We start from the raw sequence: 23,697 nt of genomic DNA on the forward strand, positions 1-23,697 counted from the left end.
AGTTGTGATGGGCCTCTCAGGTGATCTAGTCTAGCTCATGAAATGTCCACATGTGTTGTCAAGAGTTAGTGAGGGAAGGGACTCTGAAAGACTTCTTATACTGATGGTGTTCTCCTCAATTCGAGTAGTCACGTTGAGGATGATGCCATCACCCCTCCCATCTTCAGCTCATCCGTGTCTCCGAGACGGGCCAGAGGATATGAAGTAGCCAGGTTGAACCCTCTGTTCTCGTGTCCTTGTCGTACGCGTGGCTCACTAGTCTCTATGCTAGCAAGTCCGCCTGGAAGACTCGCAGGACATCATCACGTCCGTCCACCTACATTGACAACCCATAGAGAAATTCAGGGAACGGATGCAGATCACGGAGCTATCCGCTGCCAGATGCGAATGAGGTAAGCCAGAGTGCATCAGAACTACATGTCCGAGGCAGGCTCCACCAATGGGGCGTTTTCCTCGCCGATCGCTACTTGGAATTCGCGAAGGGCCCGGCCTGCCCGGAGCAACTCGGCCGGAAGGTTGGACTCGATGTCCGACTCGCAACAGACGGGTTGCCAAGCCGACTTATAGGCCGAAGCTTGAGCCGACGAGGTTAATGTGAAGGAGTAGCTTTGGGGATTTTGAGATCATGCGAGGACTGTGGGACACTTCTCGGTGCCCACAGCTTGAATTAAGGCGATGCAGACAGCACGTACATAATCTTGACAACACGAAACTAATGGGAAGTCGAAAACGATGAGGCAAAGGGCTGGCTATGATGAATGTTGAGGTTAAACGTAAGACAAGCCAGGCGTGACAGACTATCACGCATGAATCCTGAAGGCTGAGGGAATCATCTAATCCAACTTTGTGTGGCCACAAAGCTATTCGTCGCATCTCATTCCGAGCTCTTCGCAAGAACAGCAAGGGTAATTCTCGCACTTGTCGTACGGGCCATGATACCATCATCTAACAGTCACAAAGTTCTTATAGGCAGTCTGGTAGTCTCAGACAGAGATAGAGAAGACTCCGGGGGTTCTGACGCCCTCAGGGTACAGTGTCGCTTGTGTCAAAATCCTTCAGGTAGAGCAAAATCTGAACCCTGCATCCATCGGGAAGGATCGCCGTCACGCCAGACGCAAGTAGTTGCTATAATAATTCGTCAGGGTTTACGAGCGATTTCCAGGTCTACTGTCAGGATTCTGTTCCTACAGCTGGATTGGGGAGCTAGCTTCAAGGAGCGATCCTATCGGATTAGAAGTCCAATTCGACCGCGGCATACAGCCGACTGCGCAGGGGCCAATTAGGGGCCCTATTTACGATTATCGTAGCTAGCCTAACTTACGGTTAGAACCTCTTTTTTATACCTACTACGCAAATATTTATATAGTTTAATTAATCTCTTTATTAACTACGGTTTAAACTAACTACTTTATAATAAGGATATTAATACTAATTAGTAGTTAAATTCTATTATTATAAATTAGTAAAGTATCTCGCTACGTAAAAAAAACGACCTCTTAATACTATACGGGATAAGAGATTCGTACTAATTAACTTTATAAAAGTAAACGAAAAAGGAGGTAATTCTTAAATACCGCACGGAATTAAGTAATCGTAGCCCTTTATTACTTATGAGAAGTTAATGTTTATTATATTAAACTACGTTAATTAATAAAATTACTTAAATAATTAGCCTTTTACCGTCGCCCTAAGTAGCTTTTTTATTAAACGACTTTTCTATAACTAGCCCGCGATTAAAAATTAACTAGTTAAATTAATAAAAAGAAATACTTACGTAACGACTATATACCTAATTAATTAGCATAATAAACGAGCTTAATAATACGGTATAAAAGAGTACTATATAATTAAAAAAGGGGATTTCTAAACGTAAATATTTTTACTTAGTAGCGAAGGTAATCTTATAAAAGTTATTAAGCTAAAAGATTTACGGTATATAGAAAAGTCTACTATTACGAAGATTTTATAAATACGACCTTAAGCCTATAATCTAAATAACTTTTTTATAGCTCTTTTAACTACCCCCTAGGTATTATTTAAGAATATAATATAGGGGACGGTTTAATAAGGGAAGAGGGGATTTAAAGGTCTTAATAATATTAAGTTAAGAATATTACGGATCTTAGAAATTAACTTAAAAAGAAAGTAGCTACCCTAAAATAGTCCTATAACCTCCTACTAGAGTTATTATTAGCCTAAAAAAAGGCTAAAAAGACGAGGATTTAAAAAAAAAAAAAAAAAAGAATCCTCTAAAGGGCCGCTAAAGGGCTTTTTTTTATATTAGCTCCTAGTACGAGATTACTAATTTTAAGAAATTAACTAAGTAATAAAAAGGATCGCTAATAAGCGATAATTACTTAACCGCAATTAAGCTACGAAAAAGACTATTTAAAAGATATAAAATAGGCTATTAAGAGGTTATAAAAAACAAAATCTTTAAAATATCTAACCCTACTATATATAAATAATAAATAAGTATTTTTTAATAAGTCCTTAAAATTTATAATTTTATAAAAAAAAAGGGCTTAACTTCGTTAACCGTACTTAATAACTTATACAGTTCTTAATAGCCTATATAGCTCCTTTACGAGCCGCCCGGGCTTTTATTTTTAACTATTCTTATAAAATACCGCCCTAAAAGAGGTAAGTTAAAAAAGGAAGCTATTTAAAAATTATAAAGAGTACGAGGCTTAGGAGGCTAGAGATATACGGGATAATAGAAATTAGTAATTAATAAAAATCTTAAGATTAATTACTATATTTTCTTATAATAATATAAACGTTTACCGCCGCTATTATAAAAAAGAACTATTAAAACCTACCTTTTTATACTAAATAAAAAAGAGGATCTTAATAAGTATAATAGCTAGTAATTTAAAAAGGTAATAATAATTACTAAAAATAATAAAAATAAGAGTAATAGCAAGATAGTAAAAAGAAGCGGGAAGTTTCTAAACCTTAATAAATTTATTAAATAGTAAAAGTACGAATTTATTATAACTAGCGCGCGGATTAAATATATTTTTATTAAAATTAAATACGCTAGCGATTATTAATACGAGTATAAGCTAGAGTACGATCCTTAGCGAGTTAAGATAAAAAAAAAGAGGACGAAACCCGATTTTAAATAGAATTTTAATCCCTTATAAATAAGTAAATATTAACCCGGATTATTAAGGGACGTAAATATATAAAATCGCGGATTAGCTTAATAATAAATAAATTAATACGGTATTAATCTATCTAACTAAGGTTTATAAAAAAAAGGGGCTATAGGGGTAACCCCTATTTTATAAAATCATAAACGACCTTAGTTACTAACTAAATAAATAGTTCGCGAGCATAAGCTTAGGAATTATAAAAGTAGTTAATAAATTCCTTTACGGGTAAGGGGTATTATTAGCGCAATTATAATTATAAGAGCTATATAAAATATTAATAATAATAATTATAAAAAAGGAATTCGTATTATAGAACTAAGTATAGGTCGATAGAGCGTATAATCGCTTTAACAAATTTAAAAAAAGGGTAAACGACCTAGATTTCCTCCCTATAATTACTAATAAAAATCTATCGTTATAAAAAGATATACTAGGGCAAAATATAGTACTAAAAGTACGATAATTAATAATTCTACTTATTTCGATCTATAACTTATTACCGCTACTAATATGAAATTTAGCGCCGATTAGTTAATAAAAAAAGAGGTAAACGACCTAAAGTAATTAATAATACGTAGCGACGCAGGGATCGTATATAAATATTAAAAATCTAGCAGTAAATACGAAGTAATTTATGAATTTTAAAAAGATCTTTTTAAAAAAGAAATTATATTCTAAAAAGAAGTATAAAGTTTTATAAGAAACCCTAACGATATTTTATAATTATTATAAAAAAGTCGGAATTAAGGAATATTAGTACTATTTAGTAATTAATATCGTACTCATAGGTAAAGCCTCTAATTATTATTATAAAGCGGTACGTAATCTCGATTAAAATAACTTTCTTAGTATAATTAACGTAATCCGAAGCCGTTTCGAGACTTATAATAAGAACCTAAAGCTCTTATTTAAGCTACGAGCGATTTTTTTTATATTTATAGCTAGGATAATAAAGGGTAAATTATAAATAAAGATCCTTAAAGAGCTTATTAATTAAATTAATAAGCTAGTAAAAACCTAGCTAAATAAGGGGATAAATAAGCGAAAAATTAAATATTTTTATACCGCAGTCTAGCGTATATTAGAAATAAAAATAACCCTATACTAATTACCTAAAAATTACGAGACGCTTTACTCGAGGTTAAAATTTAGTTTTAATATTAAAATAAGAATGCTATGCTAAACTTACCTCTAAATATACGACGGCCCTTATTAATAATATTAAGTCGATTAAATATATAATAAAAAAGGAAAAGAGGCTAAATATAGTAATTATTAATAAAAAGGCCTAGATTCGTTAAATAGGTAGAGATTTAACTTATAAGTAGGGTAACAGAAGAGGTAATATTATATTTATAAAAAAGATAAATATTAGTTAAATAACTACTCTAAGGAAGAGCGTACTAAATCGTATAAATAGTATAAAAAGTCGAGGGTAGTAAATAATAAAACTAGCCCTCGTCGGTTTAACTAATTCCTTATTATATATAAGGGTAGATTTGGGGGTATAGAACCTAGTAATAGTAACTAAAATAGCGGCCTAAAGTATATACCTGTTACGAAGGTAACTTTGTTTACCTTATTATTCGCCTTATTATCAATATTACGTAAGCAAACTATATACCATATTAATCTACGATTTCTGTAGATTATTATAGGTATTGATTATGTAAGCAATACTGCTTATATAAGCTTACGTGAGCAATGGAAAGTACTGGAAGGTAACTGAATAATCTGGAATTTACTCGAGGCGGAATTACGTACTACGATTACGCATTCACTTACGTATACGCTTATTAATTATATCATAATTAATAAGCAATGGAATATTCTACTAGGAGGTTTTCATGCCTATATGTAGGCGTGTATTTGCCTACCTAGACCTTTCGTTAAGTAAGCAACTTCTCATATAGTAATTCAACTATATTACTCTCTTTACTACAAAAACCTCTTTTATATACGCTTATTTCCCCTATATTCATATATTCTTGCTTCTATATGAATATTTACTTTTTATATTCTTTATAAGAATATCCCGCGTTACCTCGTTAAAGCTATACGTGCTAGAATACCCCCTATGAGAAATTCGGAAAATAAAGAAAATCTTACCCCTTATATTAATAAATCAAATTATAACGAAATTAATAATATTAACTACTCTTTTTTTGCCCTATTAGCCTCTAGAGGATATACGAGGCTAAACGAATAAAAAGTAATAGAAGTTTTTAATAAATAAGCTTTTATCTACGGATAGTAAAAGAAGGTCCCTTAGATAACGAATATAGAGGCGGCTAAAAGGGCAAATTTAATAGGGCCGAAGCCTATTCTCTTAATAATTAAAGAAAAGACGTTATCTTTTTTAATATTTAAAAAAAAAGAATATAATACTAAGTAAATCTAGGGGTAGCTAGAGGGGTCCTTTTTATATTACTTAGATCTTTTAAATACTAAGCTTATATAGGTATTCTATGCGAGCGAAAGGTACGGCCTAGATAATTTCTATAAGATTATTTTAAATACTAAGGTATTATAATAATTAACTAGAGGAAAAGGGCAATTCTAAGCGTTATAGAAGATCGCATTAGTAACGTTTAATATATTAATAGCGGGTATTATAAGGATTAGTTTCGGCCTAAATAAGGAAATCGTTACCCTAGGTATAGTAAAAGTAGAGACGTACTTCGGAATAATAACTTTCTATATTTTACTTATTAATACCCTATTTTTCTTATATTTAAAAGATATAAATTAACTAAGTATTATATTTAATAATACGAGGAATAGAATCTCTAGCGGTAAGTACTTCGAGATAGTTAAATAACGATAGGGGTATGCGTTTATAAAGCTTATTAATAATACGAAGTTAATTAATTACTTAATAAAAAGTGAGCTTAGAAAACTATATTAGAGATTCGGGTACCTATCGGTTACGAGGCTATATAACCTCTTAAAATAATTAAATAATAATAATATTAAAATAGGGGTACTAGAGTAGTTAATAAAAGTATACTACTAATATTAAATAAATATATAGAGCCTATATAGATTTAAGTTTAAATTACGTAATAAGCTTAACTTTAACTAGGAAATCGTTATTAACATTTTTTATTTAAATAGTCGGCTAGTACTATATATAATTAACGTAGCTATATCTTTCTAAATAGGGTAATTCCTCTAGGATCTATAAGTAAAAATAATATAAGTAGCCCTACAAAAAAGCTAAATCGATATATATTAAGGACCGCTAAATAGTATTAAAACCGACGCTAATACTAGCTTTAAGTTAGTAAAATTTAGGGATAATACGACGGCCTACGGTATATAGCTAAAAGTTATACTTATTAAAGCGTACTATAGTATTAGAAAAGTAAAAAGGGTATATTAATAATTAAAAAGGGCGTTTAGAATTATTAAAAAGGAAAATCTAGATTCTACTAACGACAAATGCTTCTAAATAGTACTTAAATACTATAATAATACTATAGGGCTTAACGGACTTATATTAACGCTATTAGTATTTAGAGTATATTTAAAAACAACCTTAGCCTCGCTACTATTACTAAGTATAAGCTAACGAGCCCGAGTAGTTAAAAAAATAATACGGGTACTGCGTAAGGTAAGTATAAAAAAGTAAGTTAATAAAATAATTACTACGCGCAATAAGCCTAATATAAGGGATAATCTAAATATATTACTAAATTTAAATATACGAGTATAATGCGAAATTACTTAATAATAGGCTGGGCTATATAAGTTAATTTTTATTAACGAGCGCTCTTATATAATTACGAAAGATCGTAACTAGCTACTTAAAATATTAATTATAGTAATTAGACCGTACTATATAAATCTTAACGAAATAATTTCTAACTTATAAAAAAAAGAAGAACTAAGGGAAACTATATAACCCGTAGTAAAAGTATAAGAAATTATCCTTAACGAAATCGTCGTAATAATACTAATAAACAACGAAGAAGAGGAAATTACTAAAAGGGTATTAATATTATTAGTAAGATATTATAGAAGACTACGACGATAAGCCTTAATATAGTAATTTATTACTAGCGACGAAGTAATTAATATTTTTTATATAATAAAAGAAAAAGCCGATTTTAAGCTAGTAGTTAAACTATATAAAGAAGGTATAATTATAACTATTAAAAAGCTACATAAGGGATTAGATCTTATCGAAGTAAATACTCTTCGCAATCGAGGGGTTTATTAATTTATCCTATATAACTTAGAAAAATATATAAACCTCTATATATTTAAATTACGAATAGTTCGTAAAATTAAAGGGAAAGAAATACCCTAGTTATACGAGAAGTTTAAATATATAATTTAGGGGTATAGTAATATTAAAAAAGTAACGCTACTTATATAATCGCCTACTATATAGCGCTATAGCTAACGATTAATAATAATACTAATAGTATTACTATAGAAGAAGGGATACGAGATTTAGAGCCGCAATATTACCTAGGCCTATACTTAATCAGCTATAGGGCTTATAAAGAAAATCCTAGCCTATTTACTAAAAGAAATAGCTAGCAAGTACTTAAAAAGTACGATTATTAAAGTACTTAAGCTACTATATAGGCTCGTAAAATCGGGTACTTATTAGTAAGCTACTTATTACGATTTTTATATTAATTAATTATTAATAGTTATTTTTATATATAACCCGTACTTACTAGTTACGGAGTATAAAAGCGACTAATTTAGGATTATTAAAATATAGACCGATAATATATTAAGCCTATCTAATATTAACTTTATAAAAAAAGAGGATAAAGAGCTTTAAAAAGCGGGCTTTATAATAAAGCTAAAAGAGGTCCTTATAATAAATACCCCCTTAGTATTTCATAACGGGACTTTTATAATTAAAAAAAAATCGTCGTTTTTTAATAAAAGGGGTAGGGCAAGAAGATTAACTTTATTAATCTAAATATAACTAATATTAAAAAGCGGTATAAGGCTAAGCTCGCGCGAGGAGTATATATTATAAGTATTTATTAACCCGAGGCGATTTTTAATTACGCTAGAGTAGCGTAAGTTATAAATTTAACTAAACGAGACGTCGAGGTACCTAATAAGCGGCTTAAGTAGTAATAAATAAATCTCGATTAAAGTCTCGTTTATTACTTAATTAACTTTATAATTAGTAAGCTCTATGTCTTTATTAATAGGTTATTTATAAATAATAACGACCTTATTTCGTAATTAAGGTATATTATTATCCTAATTAACGAGAGTATAAGTAAGAGCGAATTTACTATATATAATAATATAATCTATTACTCGTTAATTAAAAATAAATAAGTAATAAGAAGTATACTAGCGTTAGAGGTTTATAATATAGTTAATAGCGTTAACCTTTTTTATATAATTTTAATGATACTAAGGAAGATTACTGATTAAATTAGCTTTTTATTTATTTTAATAGTTATTTATATTAATTCTTACTTACTATATAAATACTTTATTAAATTAAGAACGATAAAGGAAAAGAGGCTTATAATCGATATTATAGCCCTTAGGTAATTATATAAAAAGCGCGAGATACTTAAGATCTATTAGATTAATAATAAAAATAACCTCGCAAACGCTTTTATAAAAATAATACTAAATAAGGGATTAAAGTAATTCGTAGGTAATAAAAAAGTTATTATACGAATAGAGGGATAAGTTATATAAAAAGAGTAAAAAAAAGGGGGAAAAGGAGACGACTTAATAAACGGGCCCGAGGTCGAATTATACCTCTAACTATAGCGGTTAAATCGATAAAAAAAAGAGAAAGTTAGTATTAAATTAGAAGTTTAATTTAACTACGGTATATAGCCGACTATATAGGGGCTAATTAGGGGCCCTATTTACGATTATCGTAGCTAGCCTAACTTATAGTTAGAACCTCTTTTTTATACTTATTACGCAGATATTTATATAGTTTAATTAATCTCTTCGTTAACTACGGTTCGAACTAACTACCTTATAATAGGGATACTAACAGATCCTTTCGGTATTGCCGGGATGTGAAGACTCGGAACTTTAATTCGAGCAGTGACTGAGGGGTTACATCGGTATCAGATGCCAATTCCAATAGCTAAACTGGTTATACTCTGCCTCTCTCATCCGGCCATGGCTCTAATGTCACTTGTCATCAAATTCGGTGCTGAGGGCTTAATTACGGTGCTGCCTAGGTACGGGCCGAGTGGATGCATGGAATGAAATTAACGGCGTTGAAGTCAGTCAAGTTGAGACTGGCCGTTCAGGGAACACGGCCGATCTCTAAGCTTGATAGAGTCTAGAATAATGGCTGGAGTTCCTACTCAGATTGTTACCGAAGAGCGCGTGGTGGACTAACTTCAACGTCCGCCTTCTCTTCCTTTTCTTCATAATGGATAGTGGCTGCTGGAGAATCCTCCGATCAACACACTCGCATACGATTGAGTGCAAGCTCAAGATTTTCATAGTCCAGCTTACACAATAAGTGACCGTTCAGTCAGTTGATTTTGTGGTCTTATGGAATCGTATGGTGGGCATTAGTCAAAGGTAAAAAATGTGACCAGACTTGCTGTAGGCAATACCAGGGCACATCGACGAATGAGGCTACAGTCCCAGTAAATCTGTGATTATTCTTCTGTTGCTCAATTTAATTAGATTGTACGTGAAAGTAATTTCATCAAACAAGAAGGAAATACCTGGCGTAACCTTAAAGTTACTTACTCATAACCCTCCGCCTTTCGCCCTTGACCCTTCAGGCCTCTCCTTTACGACCAATGAGCTGTCAGACTTAAAGTCTGATGAGTGTTCTCGATGATACGTCTATCGACTTAATAGAGTTAAGGGAAGACATGCCGTTCGTTCCAAAAGTCCATGGGGCCAGTCCTCTCTTGAACCACTTGCCTGTAACAACTAACACGACAGATGTCTATCCCGTTTCTCGACTTTTGCCTAGGTAGGTCACATTATGGGATTTTGCCCTGCTGATGAACAGCTATAAACGCGGAATTTCTTTCGAGGTCGTGACCACCGCCTTGGCCATTACGATCTGCCCCTCTAGTACGCGCACGTATATGTACGCTGCCTTCGGGCATCGTTAGCAGGTCTAAGTACTTCAATAGATGATGCCTAAGTCCTTCATAACTTTCAGTTGACGGCGTTCTTTCAATACGCGGCAGTTTCCGAGGAGATTTGAGAATCTTCTGAAGCTTGTGATTGGGCCGGCCGCGATACTAAATGGACTTGTTATGGGGACAAACAGAGCAAGTCTTTGCTATTAGAAGACGTCTCCGATGTGCCTTCGAATGATTTCCAGATCTCTGGTTACCAGCCAGTCTCAGCGTTCGAAATAGTTGAAAAGTAAAGTTGGACCGATGCTTCATCTGCTTGTAGTCTATATTCCTGTCTGGAATATGTTCAATTCGCTTTTGACGTCAACCAAGCCGCCCCATTAGTACCCAACTGCCTTACAGAAGCTATCTATCGAACCGTTGTGCAGTAGGGAATCGGACCGTCGGTAAGGTGGCCACGATGACGACCTCGACTGGAACCAGTCGTCATCTTGACTACATGGCAACGCAAAGTGGCCAAGTGACCGATTGACTTCGAGGACCATTTCAATCTTGGATCATGGTTCTCTGACTCAAGATTCGTCTCAACGTAGAGCTTAGGGGTTCTACACCACGACGTCTTTGATTGATTAAGCTTTTGCACGGTGCGGGCTAGAAGGCCCTTGCTCTTAAACCGTAAATCAAATGTGATGAATTCAATAGCCGCGATGGTTGTAGCGGACAGCGTTCAAGAATTACATCGGCCATGAGTTATGAAGTAGATTATCATAGCGACTGTTTTGACATTGCGATTGTGTTGCTGGTAATATGACACGTTCTCATGTCAGATCTTTACAACACTCGCTCATCTGTGATAATATGGCCTCAGTGTTCAACTACATTGAACGAGCTATCTAGGCGCTAGATGTGAGGAGAGTATGAAAAGAGTTGAGGGTATTGAATACAAAATGAGTAATGATGTCTATATGCTAATGCCAGAATCCTTCCTGGAAATTTTATTGTATGCTGCTGCCCCAGTCCGTCATTAGTATTATAACAATGCTTCCTTGCCATGAGTACAGTCTAGAATGCAGTGAAGACCTTCCATCCGGTGCGGTGAATTCTCGCTGCAAGGATGAAAGTCGTTCCTGCAATGCAAAACACACCCGAGAACACCTTGATGCCGACCCACCCACCGGAACCAGCCAAGATGGCTCCGTTGATAGGGTTAGTCGTCAGACCGCCAATAGAGTTTGTGAAGAACGTGATTCCCGTGCGGAAGCCAATCTCGTGGAGGGGCGAGATCTGGGCGATGAGGGGTGCAATCAGCGAAACGTACGCGCCGGAGCAGAAGCCGAAGAGGACGGCGAAGGCGATTAGCGCGCCGTCCGTGTTGGCCGGGATCCAGAGGGCGAGCATCCAGATCGAGGTCAGGTAGCACACCACCACGAAGATGTTGTACTTGCCAATCTTGTCGCCCATGATGCCGGAGAACATTCGGCCGAAGAGGCTGCCGGCGTTGAGGATGGCGACTAGGTACTGCGCCAGGTTGGGGTCCATGCCAGCCTCGAGGGCCTGGACTTGGATGTAGTTGATGGGCACGAAAATGCCGTAGGTGAAGAGGAAAAAGCCGATGACGACGCAGACAAACTCATACTCCTTAAAGGGACGGATGAGCTGATCCATAGATACCTTCTGGGGTCGTGGTGGGTGGAAGGCCTTGACCGTGAGGTTTGCGATGACGAGGAGTCCGAGAATCATGAAAGCGCAGATGCGCATTGCCCAGGGGTACCCCAGAGACTTGATCAATCTCGTCACCATGATCGGGAAGATGATGCCGCCGATGCTAGAGCCGGTAGAGAGGAGGCCGAAAGCGGCTCCGCGCTTGACGTTGAACCATCCGTGGATCGTGTTCAGTGCCGGCTGGAAGATGGCTGCGACACCGATGGCGGAGCACACACCTTGTGCTAAGAGTATCTGCCAGTATTGCGTTGCGAGAGAGGTCATCATGAGACCAAAGACGTGAAGAAAAGTGCCGGCGAGGATGAGGTAGCGGGGACCGTAATGGTCGTAAAGCTGGCCGATGACGGGGCCCTATGAAAGTATCAGATTGCATATTCTAATTCAGGCATTGGGAAGACCAAGAATTACCATTGCCATCATGAAGAAGATCTGAAGAGAAGGAATCCATGAAATGGTACTCGGCGAGTAGTTGCGAAGCAGATCGTTCTGGTAGTACTCCTGGAAAGCTCCGACACCTGCAGATCAACCTTCGTTAGCTTCCAGAACCCCAAGAAAGCAGAAAAAAATAGACTTCAGCCTCAACGTCGCAACGGGAACTGCGACTTACTGTTCACCCATCCGAAACTGCAAAATGATGTGCACCAGGCGCCAAGAACTACAAGCCATGCCGTTACACCTCCGTCCGGCGCATCGCTGCCGGGCCACGACGGCTTTGCGCCGCCGGCTGGAGGACCACCTTTTTCCGGGTCGGTCTGCCGTATCGTTGAAGGGTGATCGGAGGAGTAATCGGTTGTGTTCTGGTCAACCTTGGCTTCTGCAGCAGCTGGGTGCGGGTCTGAGAAGGTCATTTGGGAGTCCGCTGGGGACGAAAGCTGTTGTTGCTTCGACATTTTCGGCGCGAGTTCTGTTGTTTTGGCTAAAGGCTTGCTGGTGGATTCCGAGCCGCTCTGATAGCTTTGAGAAGCTTTATTGATATCTTGATTGAAGAGCTGAGTTGTTGAGGTTGTCTGTGGAATTGTCTAATGAGGATGACTCTATCCAACAAGGGATGAACATGGGTTAAGTATTTCTTAAGATTCTTTCTTTATGTGAACAGAAGGAAGAGGATCAGACCCGGAGGCCAAACGACAAAGAGAAGGAATCTCAGCGACAGCGGCCCATGTCCGTACCGGACGCCGCAGGGAGATCTGCATCGTCACCCTAGATAGGCCAGGGGCCATTATCGCATTAAGAATCGGTTTCCGTTACGACCGAGAGGGTCCCAAATCTGGTCATTGAGTCAAGTTTGCTTCCAATCTAGACCAATGTTTCCAGTGATTTGGTGCACTAGCACTGCTCGCGGCGCGAGATGGTGTGGGTTTGGCGCGCTCTGGCGGCGGTGATGGAGATCCTTTCGGCGTGCGGCGCTCTCATGAGCGCCGAGGCCGAAGTACCATTTTGTTAGCAAACACTGCAATCTCGAACCCCTTTTGCAGATCTCGGCGCCGAATGGTCTCCACTACGGCGATGGTGACATGAGCCGTTGGCATGTGCGTCCCTCGCCGAGATTGGTTGGCCTTATGGTAAAAATCTCTGAAGTAAGCATCATTTAGAGCGGCGCCAGAGAGCGGACTCTCGAGTTGAAGCTTATTGCTCTTCAGTTGTTCAGGTCTCCATTATTAATATGCTTTGGCTAGGCTCCTAACTAAATGCTGACCACCTTCAAGGACTTTGCTGTTTGCCCTTGAGATCCAATCCTCGCAAACACCTCCGTCACACTCACGGAAATATGGTCCGAAACCACGTTTACATGACCTCTGACTTCTCCAATCCGAGATCCTCGCGTCACGACAATCCCGCTATCGCCGAGCACATCAACAGACATTACGTCTGTCGAGATGCAAAGCACAGAACTTTGGTACACCGTACACCAGACCACGGCTCCGAGGCGAGTGCCGTGAGCCAAGGAGCCGGACGATAGACATGTCCGATGCGGCGCAGGCTCAGTTGGAGTGGGTAAGACGCCTGTGATCCCACCGGATCGTTTCACACCTGTGCGTCGGTGCCCGCAACATCATCACATCTTGACGAAGTTTGTCAGCAAACAATGATAGAATGAGCCAAGAGAAATCAGAACTTACCCGAGTCACCACTGACCCCAACACCCTCCCCTAGCAACCTTCAAACTAAGGCCAAAGAAGTTCGACATGCATTAAACCAAGGGGGTATCATCAACAAATAAACGCAGCCTATGCCATTTCACACCATCTCCGTCACATCCACAGGCTTCGCCGGGTACGGCGTCTTGTGGTCTTGCGACAGTCTCACATCTTGATACTCGACGTGATCAAAGGGCTCTTCGTTCTTCAACGGCCAATTTGATCGAACCGTGCGCATCTCCGCGTCCGGCACGTCACCGACGGCCTGCCTGCCGAAGCTCTTGCGTCGTGCTGACTTGGGAACTGGCGGCAGGCTCTGTAGAGCGGCAGCGCGGTCAAAGACCGTGGGTGATTGCGGCTCGTCCGGAACGTAGAATCGTTTGGCGATGCCCGGTGCCACGTGCTTCATGAAAGCCTTGAGGAAGGGTAGACAGGTGCAAATGATGCCGACATTGGCCTCCACGACGCTAGGCACAGAGTTAGCCATCAAATATGCCTAGGTTAGGGGCTGGGGAGATACTTACCACCAGATGATGCTTATTGAAGCGGTCCAGGTGAAATCGGCATTGTTGAAGCCGAGAGGAATCATGACCATACGGACGATACTGGGCCCGAGGACGCTAGAGAAGGCATTAGGGATGTCTTGTTGTCCTCAATGTGCAGAATCAACTTACAAGCCTCCGGCCATGAGGAAGATCGTCATCTCAATCTTCTTGACCAACCTCATTGATAGGGGCGAGAGAATCCAGATCGGTAGCAGCAAGATAGCGAGATCGGTGGCGACGTTGCAGACGGATAGCATCAGCCACCACATCGACCGGTCAACACAGGTTCCCGGCACGTCCATATCCCAAATCCTCTCCATGGGGGTGCAGAGGTATGCCCAGCCAAGCGCGCCAGCGAGCGAGTACGCTACCGTCGCAAACATGACCACGTATACGACAAATTTCACAGCGCGATTGAGAGGGAAGCGCAGGTAGAACACGAGAATCGAGGCCTTTGTAAAGAGAACGGAGAGGCTGTACGCCGCGAGATCAACCATGCTCAGCTTATGGAAAGCCACAGCGTCGGCCCGGCTCACGTCCCAGATGTGGTGCCCGGCTCCATTCCTCGTCTCGTAGACTTGTATCACCGAGTATGCCGTAGCGAAGAGCAGTCCGATGAAGATGAGGTCGTCGTCGCGTTGGTGGCGGTGAATCACGACCTTGACCGTGTACAGGCGGATCCCGCAGAAGATGATGGCCAGGAGGTTGAGCAGGATGGCGACGATCAATACCTGTGGCACGAGGGACTCGGCGGGATTGTCGAAGTTGGATACGACGCCCGGCGGGGGCGGCGAGGCGGCCACGAGCTCGTCTTCGCTCATTGTCCACATCGCATTATGGATCTTGTGGCGGGGTTTGGATGACAGATTTGGTCTGGCAGAATTACGACAGATACACACGAGCGTGTCGAGCTTGGAGAAGAGGTTCGTGTCGAGACTATTTAGCAAACACCTGAATCGCGAATACACTCCCACATATCCCCTCCCATCCCCTTCCATTGACATCAGTCTGGCTGTTCCTCGCGGCAAAAAGTGGCCGTGACCGTGGACCGTTCCTGAAACGTTGATATCGTGCCTGGAACGCACTGACTGGTTCGATGAACTGGATCCAAGGCACGTTGACCATCGGCAAATACTACCAACCGCAATGCTTCATCTTGGAAAGCTTAACTTCGTTCCCATGTCCACTCGGGAACTAGGCCAGGGGTAGGTTGAGGTCACTTGAAGATAGTCACGGTCGGCAGTTCAAGCTTATCGACCGGAGAACAATACCGACAGGCAGGGTCACCTTACATCTCGAGCCGGCAAGCCAAGACAGAAACAAGACTTTTATCCCACGTAGCGCAAGTCGTCGGCACCTTGGCAAGTATGTTCCTGAAGTTAGCGACTGCTTCTAGAGGCCCCCTGAAGATCTCTCCCGCCTTCGCCAAGCGCTTAGCAGGCTTAAGGTTGTTTGCTTGGCGGAAAGAAGCATAACGATATTATCCCGATGGACGCTGAGTGGACGCGGACGCGAGGAGGGTGCAGCCGCAGATGCAGCTGGTGCGGCGGACAGTGTTTGTTCCTTAAAGTATAAAGCATGGGAATCGTGCTTTGGGACAAAGGGAACAGTGAACAAACCTCGGCCAGCTAGGAGAGCGCTTGCTATCAGAGTTCGCCGCGGAAGGCGAAGGTGATGGCAATTGGTTGGAAGCGAGAATCTTCATCCGGCACGGCATCCGTATTCCTCTATCCATCGTTGGGCAAGTCATTAAGCTCCCGGCGATGGCTTCAAAGGGCAAAGGGGGAGGTCGTTGGAAGGAAGAGTAAACATAAGCTTTTCCCAGGGCTGAACAGGGATGGCAGACGAAACACAGGAAACACAGGAAACAAGTGAGGAGTCTTGGCTCGATCGCTTCTTTACGCGGCAGCGAAGCGAATCTTGCCCTATCTGGGCGATTTATGAAATCGTGGTAAAACGGCGTGTCGAGGTGTCATCCCTGGCCTGAAGCATTTGACCCCAAACTTTAACTCAAACTTTTGGGCGGAAGCAGTTGAGGCTAGTCAGCCTTCTTTCAAAGTCAGCTGTTTCTCACAACGAATGGCAGTTGTCCCTCCAGTCTCTGAACCGGATGGATGGTTCAATGTGTGGCGGACGTTGAAGATGGGGCGAGTTGGGTTGATGTTAGACCAAGCAACCTGATGTCTTGGCCAGCGAAACAAGCCAAGATCGTCGCGCCGTCTCATTGTATATCGTCCTAACACTCATGTCAAGCAATGACTGGGCGAGCTCGAGCCATCGAGATTGGCCAAGATGATCATCTCGTCCCAGAAAATACCATCTTCCACTATGAGTCTTTGGGTGATAGCTTCATGAGGCAATTATCCCACATAACTCAAGACTATGAAGGCACTGCGAAAGGTATCCCACTTACAGAGCCATTTGTCAGACTAGAATATCTCTTGGATATACTGTGAGTTGTCTCTAGGAGTTTCAATCGCTCTTAGAAACAAAGTCGCATGTAGGCCCTGTCGGTGGAACGTCAAATATACCAACTGCCAAGGAACATGACGTTATTAACCACAGACCAAGCACATACGCAGTGTAACCAGAATATTCGACGACCGCTTCCTGGACCAACCGTCGAGCTCATGTCACGGTTTGCGGGGAAAGACAAACATTCGTGTCTCGGGCCAGTAACGCTATGGTCTACGCCACGCGGAGACTCGAGACGCCGGCAGCTTGTTTGCTTTTTGACTGCCGTCTGCCGATTAACCAATCCCATTCGCCGGTTTTCATTTGGTTCCCTTCAAAGTCGTAAGTCGTCCCGTCTTGGGATTACGGCGCCATTGTTTTGGATGCTTTTGGGCAGATTTATCGGTTCCTTTTGGAACTAGACGTCTGTCGTCTGTCAAGTTGGATGAATGGAAACCAGTCGTCTCATTGCCGCCATAGTGGTTGTTCTTTACGCTCGGCCTTTGGCCACAGTCCGCGAGACCGAATTTCCCTCTTTTCGATTCAGTCTGTCATCTGGAACTGTCGAAATCTCGCCGTCTGTGCGGGTGAAGGAGTAGAGTTGGATGACTTCACTAATGACTCTCACGCACAACTAAGGTACCGGGAAATAAAAAGTCTGCACACACTATGTCCGTTCACTCATCGTTGTCAATTGCCGCGATATTCCACATTTTCCGGCCGGCCATGATAGACCCCGATTGGCATCCCCGGGATCCGCATGCTCCCTCGGACGCCGTGGAAAGTTGGCCCACCTGTTTGCTTCTTCCGCATTATTACAGGTTAGCCGAACGAATTGGTGTTGGCACATATTGGCCTGCATCGCACGGAGCCCCCGTTCCTGCAGCTCCTGCTGCTTGCCTGCAGGGCAAGCAAGAGAGAAAAGAGAAGGTCGTCAACAGGGTTACATTGGCCATGGAGTCGTGCTAGGCCCAAATGTGAAGTTGCGTTGGCAATCAAGCCACTCTCGAATCTTTGGACACGAGAAAAAGGCATGGCAGAGCCGGCGTCGGCTTCTTGATCATGAAACATACTTTATGAGTTGCAGATGTAGTCTTATCCTCGAGATATGGCGTATCGTGTGATCTACAGATAACTCTCTGAATACAGCTCCGGCCGTAGGTTGATGAGAAGCGTGATGAGGATAACAGTACTAGATAGCCCCTCAACTTGCCAAGAGGTTTAATGAATGCCCTTGTCGGTAACCCATGCTTGATAGGGTCGCAGCGCCGAATACGAACGACCTACGATTGCATTGGCATGTCACTTGCGTTGGAGTCACTGGCTAATGCAACAACACGCCGGACGCGCTGGATAATGGAAATTAGATGCTCAAGATACGAGTCGCGATGGTGTCGTTACTGTATATAATGCCATCATCATGTTCTTGTACAGTTGAGAAAGAGGCTTTCGAGGGTTATGGCTTCATGTCACCAGATCTCCTGTGATTCCACATTCGTTTAATCGCCAGAAAGAAGGGTATCGCCCCTTGACGCAGGATGCATCTGTCCACTCTTTTGCTTGCCGCCACGAGCGTGGTAGGTATCGCCGCACAGAGCAATCACCCGCTCATGCGCCGAGCTGATGACAACGCCCCCGAGACCGCGGCAAACAAGTCGACAGTTGAGCCCAAACGCTTCATCGTCGAGTTCGACAAGGTACATCTCATCCTTCCTCTTCTCAAACTCTGCCAACCAATACAGAGACCATGCTGACACTACTCAGGGCGCCGACGCATCCGCCCTAGCCGCCGACATCGCCAATCAGCGCGGCGCAAAGGTCCTTCGCGTCTTCACCAGTGACATCTTCACCGGTGCCGCCGTCGAGACGGACGTGGAGAACATTGACTCTCTGCAAGCGCTCGAGCCCGTCAAAGTGGCGTGGCAGTCCCGCAAGTTGAAGCTTGCGCCCAGCACGCCGCTTGCGTCGTTCGTGGAGAATGCTACTGCTATCGACTATGATATTCACCACATGACTGGCGTCGATAAGTTGCATGAGGCTGGTGTGTTAGGGAAGGGAGCTAAGGTTGCTGTTGTTGATACTGGGATTTGGTATACTCATGAAGCGGTACGTGAACGAGTCTCCGTGTGAAATGCCCGGCGAGTTTCTGACATACAACAGCTCGGTGGTGGATTTGGTGAGGGCTTCAAGGTTGCTGGTGGTTATGACTTTGTTGGTGATGGATGTGAGTTCACTCAGAACCCCTCTTCAGTCATCCGTTACTAACAGCTTCAGCTTGGCCGAACGAGGGTCAAGTAAAGAACCCCGATGCCGACCCCTTGGACCAGCAAGGCCACGGAACCCACGTCGCCGGCATCATCGCCGGTAACAGCAGCATGTAAGTCCATACCTCTCATCACACATCGAACCTCCCCAGCTAACACGCCCTCAAGCCTCACCGGCGTCGCCCCAGCAGCAACCCTCTACGCCTACAAAGTCTTCGGCACAGTAGACGGCACCGACGAAGACACCCTCATCGAGGCCTTCCTCGCAGCCTACGAAGCCGGCGTGGACATCATCACCTCCTCCATCGGCGGCATCAGCGGCTTCACAGACAACGCCTGGGCCGTCGTGGCCACGCGCCTCGTAGACCAGGGCGTCGTCGTCACTATCTCCGCCGGCAACGACGGGCAAGCCGGCGCCTATGCGGCCAGCAGCGGCTCCTCGGGCGAGCACGTCGTCGCCGTGGCATCCGTCGAGGCTGACGTGCTCGCTTCCTCGTCGTTCCGGGGTGTTTTCTCCCTCGGCGGCGAGACGAATGAGACGAGGGTTGCGTATCGTGCTGTCGAAGATTGGTACCCTTCTGAGGTGAAGGATTGGCCCATCGTGCCCCTGAGCCTCAACTCGAGTACCGCAGATGAGGCGTGCAACCCTCTCCCCGCGGGAACTACCCCGGACCTGACGGGAGTCGTGGCCCTCGTCCGCCGGGGAGGCTGCAACTTTGATCAGAAGCAGCGTAACCTAGCCCCCTTCAACGCCTCGCATATTCTCTTCTACAGCAACGAGATGCCGCTCGTGCGCCCAACAACGGAAGACACCTCAAGCCTCATTGCAATGGTTGACGCGCGCGTCGGTGCCGCCATCATCGGCACCGTCCGCGCGGGCGGCAAGGTGACGGCAGACTTCACCGAACGTCCCATCTTCCACATCGTCGGCATCAACAACGAAGAGAACGGCGGTGTCGCAAGCTCCTTCACTTCCATCGGCGCCACGAATGACCTCTTCATCAAGCCTGATGTCGCAGCTCCCGGTGGCCAGATCTTGAGTTCCTATGTTGGCGGGGGGTATGCTATCCTCAGCGGCACGTCCATGAGCTGTCCTTACGTCGCCGGTGTTGCAGCTCTCTGGGCGGGTAAATTCGGAGGACGCAGCGTTCACGGGCCCGAATGGGCAAAGAACCTAGCCATGCGTCTCATTTCCTCCGGCGAGGCGATCAAATGGGACGACGGTCAGCTCAACAACAACCCATACGACTTCCTCGCGCCCGTAGCGCAGGTCGGAACGGGTCTCATCAACGCCACCAAAGTCCTTGAGTACGGTACCGCCCTCTCCTTTGCCAAATTCGCCCTCAACGACACGCACCACTTTAGCCGGTACCACGCCGTGGACATCACCAACGCCGGCGCCGAGCCCGTGACGTACAACTTTGAGCAGCAGGAGTTTGGCGGCATGAACACCGTCAACCTTGACCCGACTGCGTGGGGAACGCCCAAGATTGCGTGGTTCGAGGAGGTCATGTCCGCGCCTCAGAAGATGACGCCGTCAATATCCTTCCCCCGCCCCCTGACTGTCCAGCCGGGAGAGACGAAGACTGCTCAGTTCGGCTTCAACTACCCCGACGCCGCAGCTCAGGGCCTTGATGCGGCTAAGCTGCCCCTTTACAGCGGAAAGGTCCTCATAAAGGGGAATAACGGTGAAACGCTCGGTGTGCCATACCTGGGTCTGGCTGCGGACCTTCACAAGGACGTGGGCATCATGTTCCAGTATCCGACGGGTTTCCCGCGCATCACGTCTACCCGTAGCGACATCCCTATTGCTCAGAAAGCCAACTTCACGTTCAACCTTGACCCTGCGGTCCAGGACTTCCCGAACCTGTACGCCCGCATTCAGTACGCTACCCGTGAGCTGCGGTGGGACATCTTCGATGCCTCCTGGGTGGAGAGAGACTGGAAGTACCCTCCCGTCGTTGGCCAGGCTGGCTTCGTGGGCGCGGCGACGAGCTGGGCGAAGGCCTCGGGGAAGACGTTTATCGATCCTAGTGTGGATGACCCGAACGATATCATCACGCTGCCCATGCGTGACGTGCCAAGAGACATCGTCGGTGTGTACGGTGTTGAGTTGTGGTGGCTGGGTCGTCTGGCGAATGGTACGCAGATCGCGCCTGGCAAGTATAAGATGCGATTCGCTGCTTTGGTTCCGTTTGGGAACCCTGAGGCTTCAGATAATTGGGATGTCTACGAGACTCCAGCCTTTGAAGTCTTGCCTCTGTCAGTTTGAGGGTTTGTTCGAAGTTAAGTAAGGGTTGTGTGGCATGATAGCAGTAGCAGCGCGTAGGTACTGTCGCTCATGTATAGAGACAAGATCATCTCTGCAAGAAATATACTTCGTATTGGGTATTATGTCTCCGACTTTGAACTCGACAAGCTCGGGTGCATGCGTGCTAGCAGTTTCATCGTCTGATCTTGATGGCTATAAATGACTACTCCCTCGAAAGGGGTTATGTTCTGGTATCTCTAACTTGTAAACTTGATCATAAATCACAACTTCTCCGTCTGGTTCCTGCTTAGAGTCTGGTGCTGCTCGGCAATGAACACCTCTTCCGAGGTGAGCTGGTACTTGCCGGACTGGCGAGCCGAGACACCCTTCTGGAACATGACATCCATCTCGCCAAAGGTGCGGCCCTTGGTCTCGAACATGCGGAAGTAACCCCAGATCCAGGTAAGGGTAGCAAGGACTGCCCAGAAGAATGCCTGCATGTCTAAATTAGTAATGCGCAGATACGGCTTGAGATTGGTATTGTCACTTACAGTCTTTCCCTTCAGGTTCCAGTCACCAGGTGCCAGCATCTTGGGCTGGATGAGGCCACCACAGATGATGTTACCGACGTAGTAGGTGCTGCGAGCCAAGACGACAGTCTGGGTGCGAAGACGAGTAGAGCCAATCTCGGCGACAAGGGTGTAAACGATAGGACCGACGGACATGGAGTAGAAGCCGAGCCATACGACGCAAAGGATGGACTGTCCCCAGATGATGCCACCAGTCTGGTTCGGGGCAACAGACAAGAATCCGATGATCCATAGGCAGGCCACAAGAAGAGAGAATCCGACAATCCAGATAGTACGACGACCAAACTTGTAGATGTATAGCCAAGAGATACAGGTGCCGAGGAAAGCGATGCCGGTACCTCCCAAGCTGATGGCGTACGAAGCGGAGGCGCTGATTCCAGTTTGCTGGAAGAAGAAGGAGCCGGAGTAGCAGAGGGCGCCGCCGTTGGTAATTTGAGACATGAATGCCATGCAAGCGATCTCGGTACGTCGGAGGTTGGTTCCCTTGAAGCAGTCAAACAGAGAAGCGCCGGCTTGCTCCTCAATCTCGAGCTTGTTCGTATGGACCATCATGGCCACAGTGGCATCCAGATCAACGTTGTGTTCAGGCTCTGAGAGGCGCGCGAGCGACTTTTTGGCCGCATCGAGGTTGCCTTGACGAACGTGGTGCCAGGGAGACTCAGGGGCGAGCCAAGCGGCAATGATGAGGGGGATGGGCCAGACCCACTGCACGGCAAAGGGGATCTTGTAACTCCACTGACCCTTGACGTCGACGAGTCCTTTGAGGATACCGGCAGAGATGAACTGACCGATACACCAGCACAGGTTGACGTAGGAAGTCAGGTATCCACGGATAGCAAGGGGCGTGACCTCGGCAGCGTACGCAGGGCCAGTTGTGGCGAAGACACCCCAGGGAATGTTGCAGAGAACTTGACCAGCCAATTGCATCTCGATGTTGTGGGCGAAGAAAACGACAAAGACGAAGGCGGCGAGCCAGACGAGAGAAAAGATGAGGACCTTGCGGTGACCGAACTTTGGGGTGAGGTATCCGTTCAGGATGGCACCGACGATGTTTGCGACAGCTCCGATGGCGTTGAACTTCTGTTGCCAGGACGAAGAGATCTGGTAGCCGTTTTCCTCGTCGAGGTATTCACCGTACTTTTCGCGGAACGCGGGATAACCGTAAAAGGAGCCGATCAAGGTGACATCGTAACCCTCCATAATGACCGTGGTTGAGATGACTGGCGAGGAGGAGAAGCGTCAGACGATTACTTGTAAGCAGAAGGCCCGTTTTAGGGGGACAACTCACGGATGGACCAGAAGGCGGCGCGCTTGTAGGTCTTGAGACCTTGCCAGACACCGAAGCTGTGTTCAATGTTGGTACCCTCGTGGGCCTCATTGTTGAGTCCCTTGTCGTCGAGGCTCACATCATTGAGGTGCGTGATGTGAGAGGGACCCTTTTCGACATGGATAGGGTCTTGTGGCTGGGAAGCCGTCTTTTGGGTGATGTCGTTTGACAT

The 23,697-nt window shown here is 44.2% G+C and overlaps 4 protein-coding genes across 4 annotated transcripts; 1 reads left to right on the forward strand and 3 right to left on the reverse strand.

The window, feature by feature from the left end:
• Positions 1 to 11,296: 11,296 nt before the first annotated feature.
• CLUP02_17016 (major facilitator superfamily transporter) lies at positions 11,297 to 12,846 on the reverse strand (the record flags this gene model as incomplete). Its single annotated transcript, XM_049295932.1, has 3 exons — positions 11,297 to 12,307; positions 12,365 to 12,471; positions 12,564 to 12,846. 3 exons carry the CDS (start codon positions 12,844 to 12,846, stop codon positions 11,297 to 11,299), a joined length of 1,401 nt encoding a protein of 466 aa, XP_049153079.1.
• Positions 12,847 to 14,194: 1,348 nt separating this feature from the next.
• CLUP02_17017 (uncharacterized protein) lies at positions 14,195 to 15,469 on the reverse strand (the record flags this gene model as incomplete). Its single annotated transcript, XM_049295933.1, has 3 exons — positions 14,195 to 14,561; positions 14,619 to 14,714; positions 14,769 to 15,469. The coding sequence occupies 3 exons, from the start codon at positions 15,467 to 15,469 to the stop codon at positions 14,195 to 14,197; spliced, it is 1,164 nt and encodes a 387-aa protein (XP_049153080.1).
• A 3,234-nt stretch (positions 15,470 to 18,703) lies between these two features.
• CLUP02_17018 (serine endopeptidase) lies at positions 18,704 to 21,629 on the forward strand (the record flags this gene model as incomplete). Its single annotated transcript, XM_049295934.1, has 5 exons — positions 18,704 to 18,790; positions 18,858 to 19,199; positions 19,254 to 19,317; positions 19,368 to 19,470; positions 19,526 to 21,629. 5 exons carry the CDS (start codon positions 18,704 to 18,706, stop codon positions 21,627 to 21,629), a joined length of 2,700 nt encoding a protein of 899 aa, XP_049153081.1.
• A 260-nt stretch (positions 21,630 to 21,889) lies between these two features.
• CLUP02_17019 (sugar porter family MFS transporter) lies at positions 21,890 to 23,697 on the reverse strand (the record flags this gene model as incomplete). The annotated part of the gene is made up of 3 exons (XM_049295935.1): positions 21,890 to 22,102; positions 22,160 to 23,418; positions 23,487 to 23,697. 3 exons carry the CDS (start codon positions 23,695 to 23,697, stop codon positions 21,890 to 21,892), a joined length of 1,683 nt encoding a protein of 560 aa, XP_049153082.1.

Source organism: Colletotrichum lupini, chromosome 9 (genome assembly GCF_023278565.1).
Source record: "Colletotrichum lupini chromosome 9, complete sequence".
NCBI lineage: Eukaryota > Fungi > Ascomycota > Sordariomycetes > Glomerellales > Glomerellaceae > Colletotrichum > Colletotrichum lupini.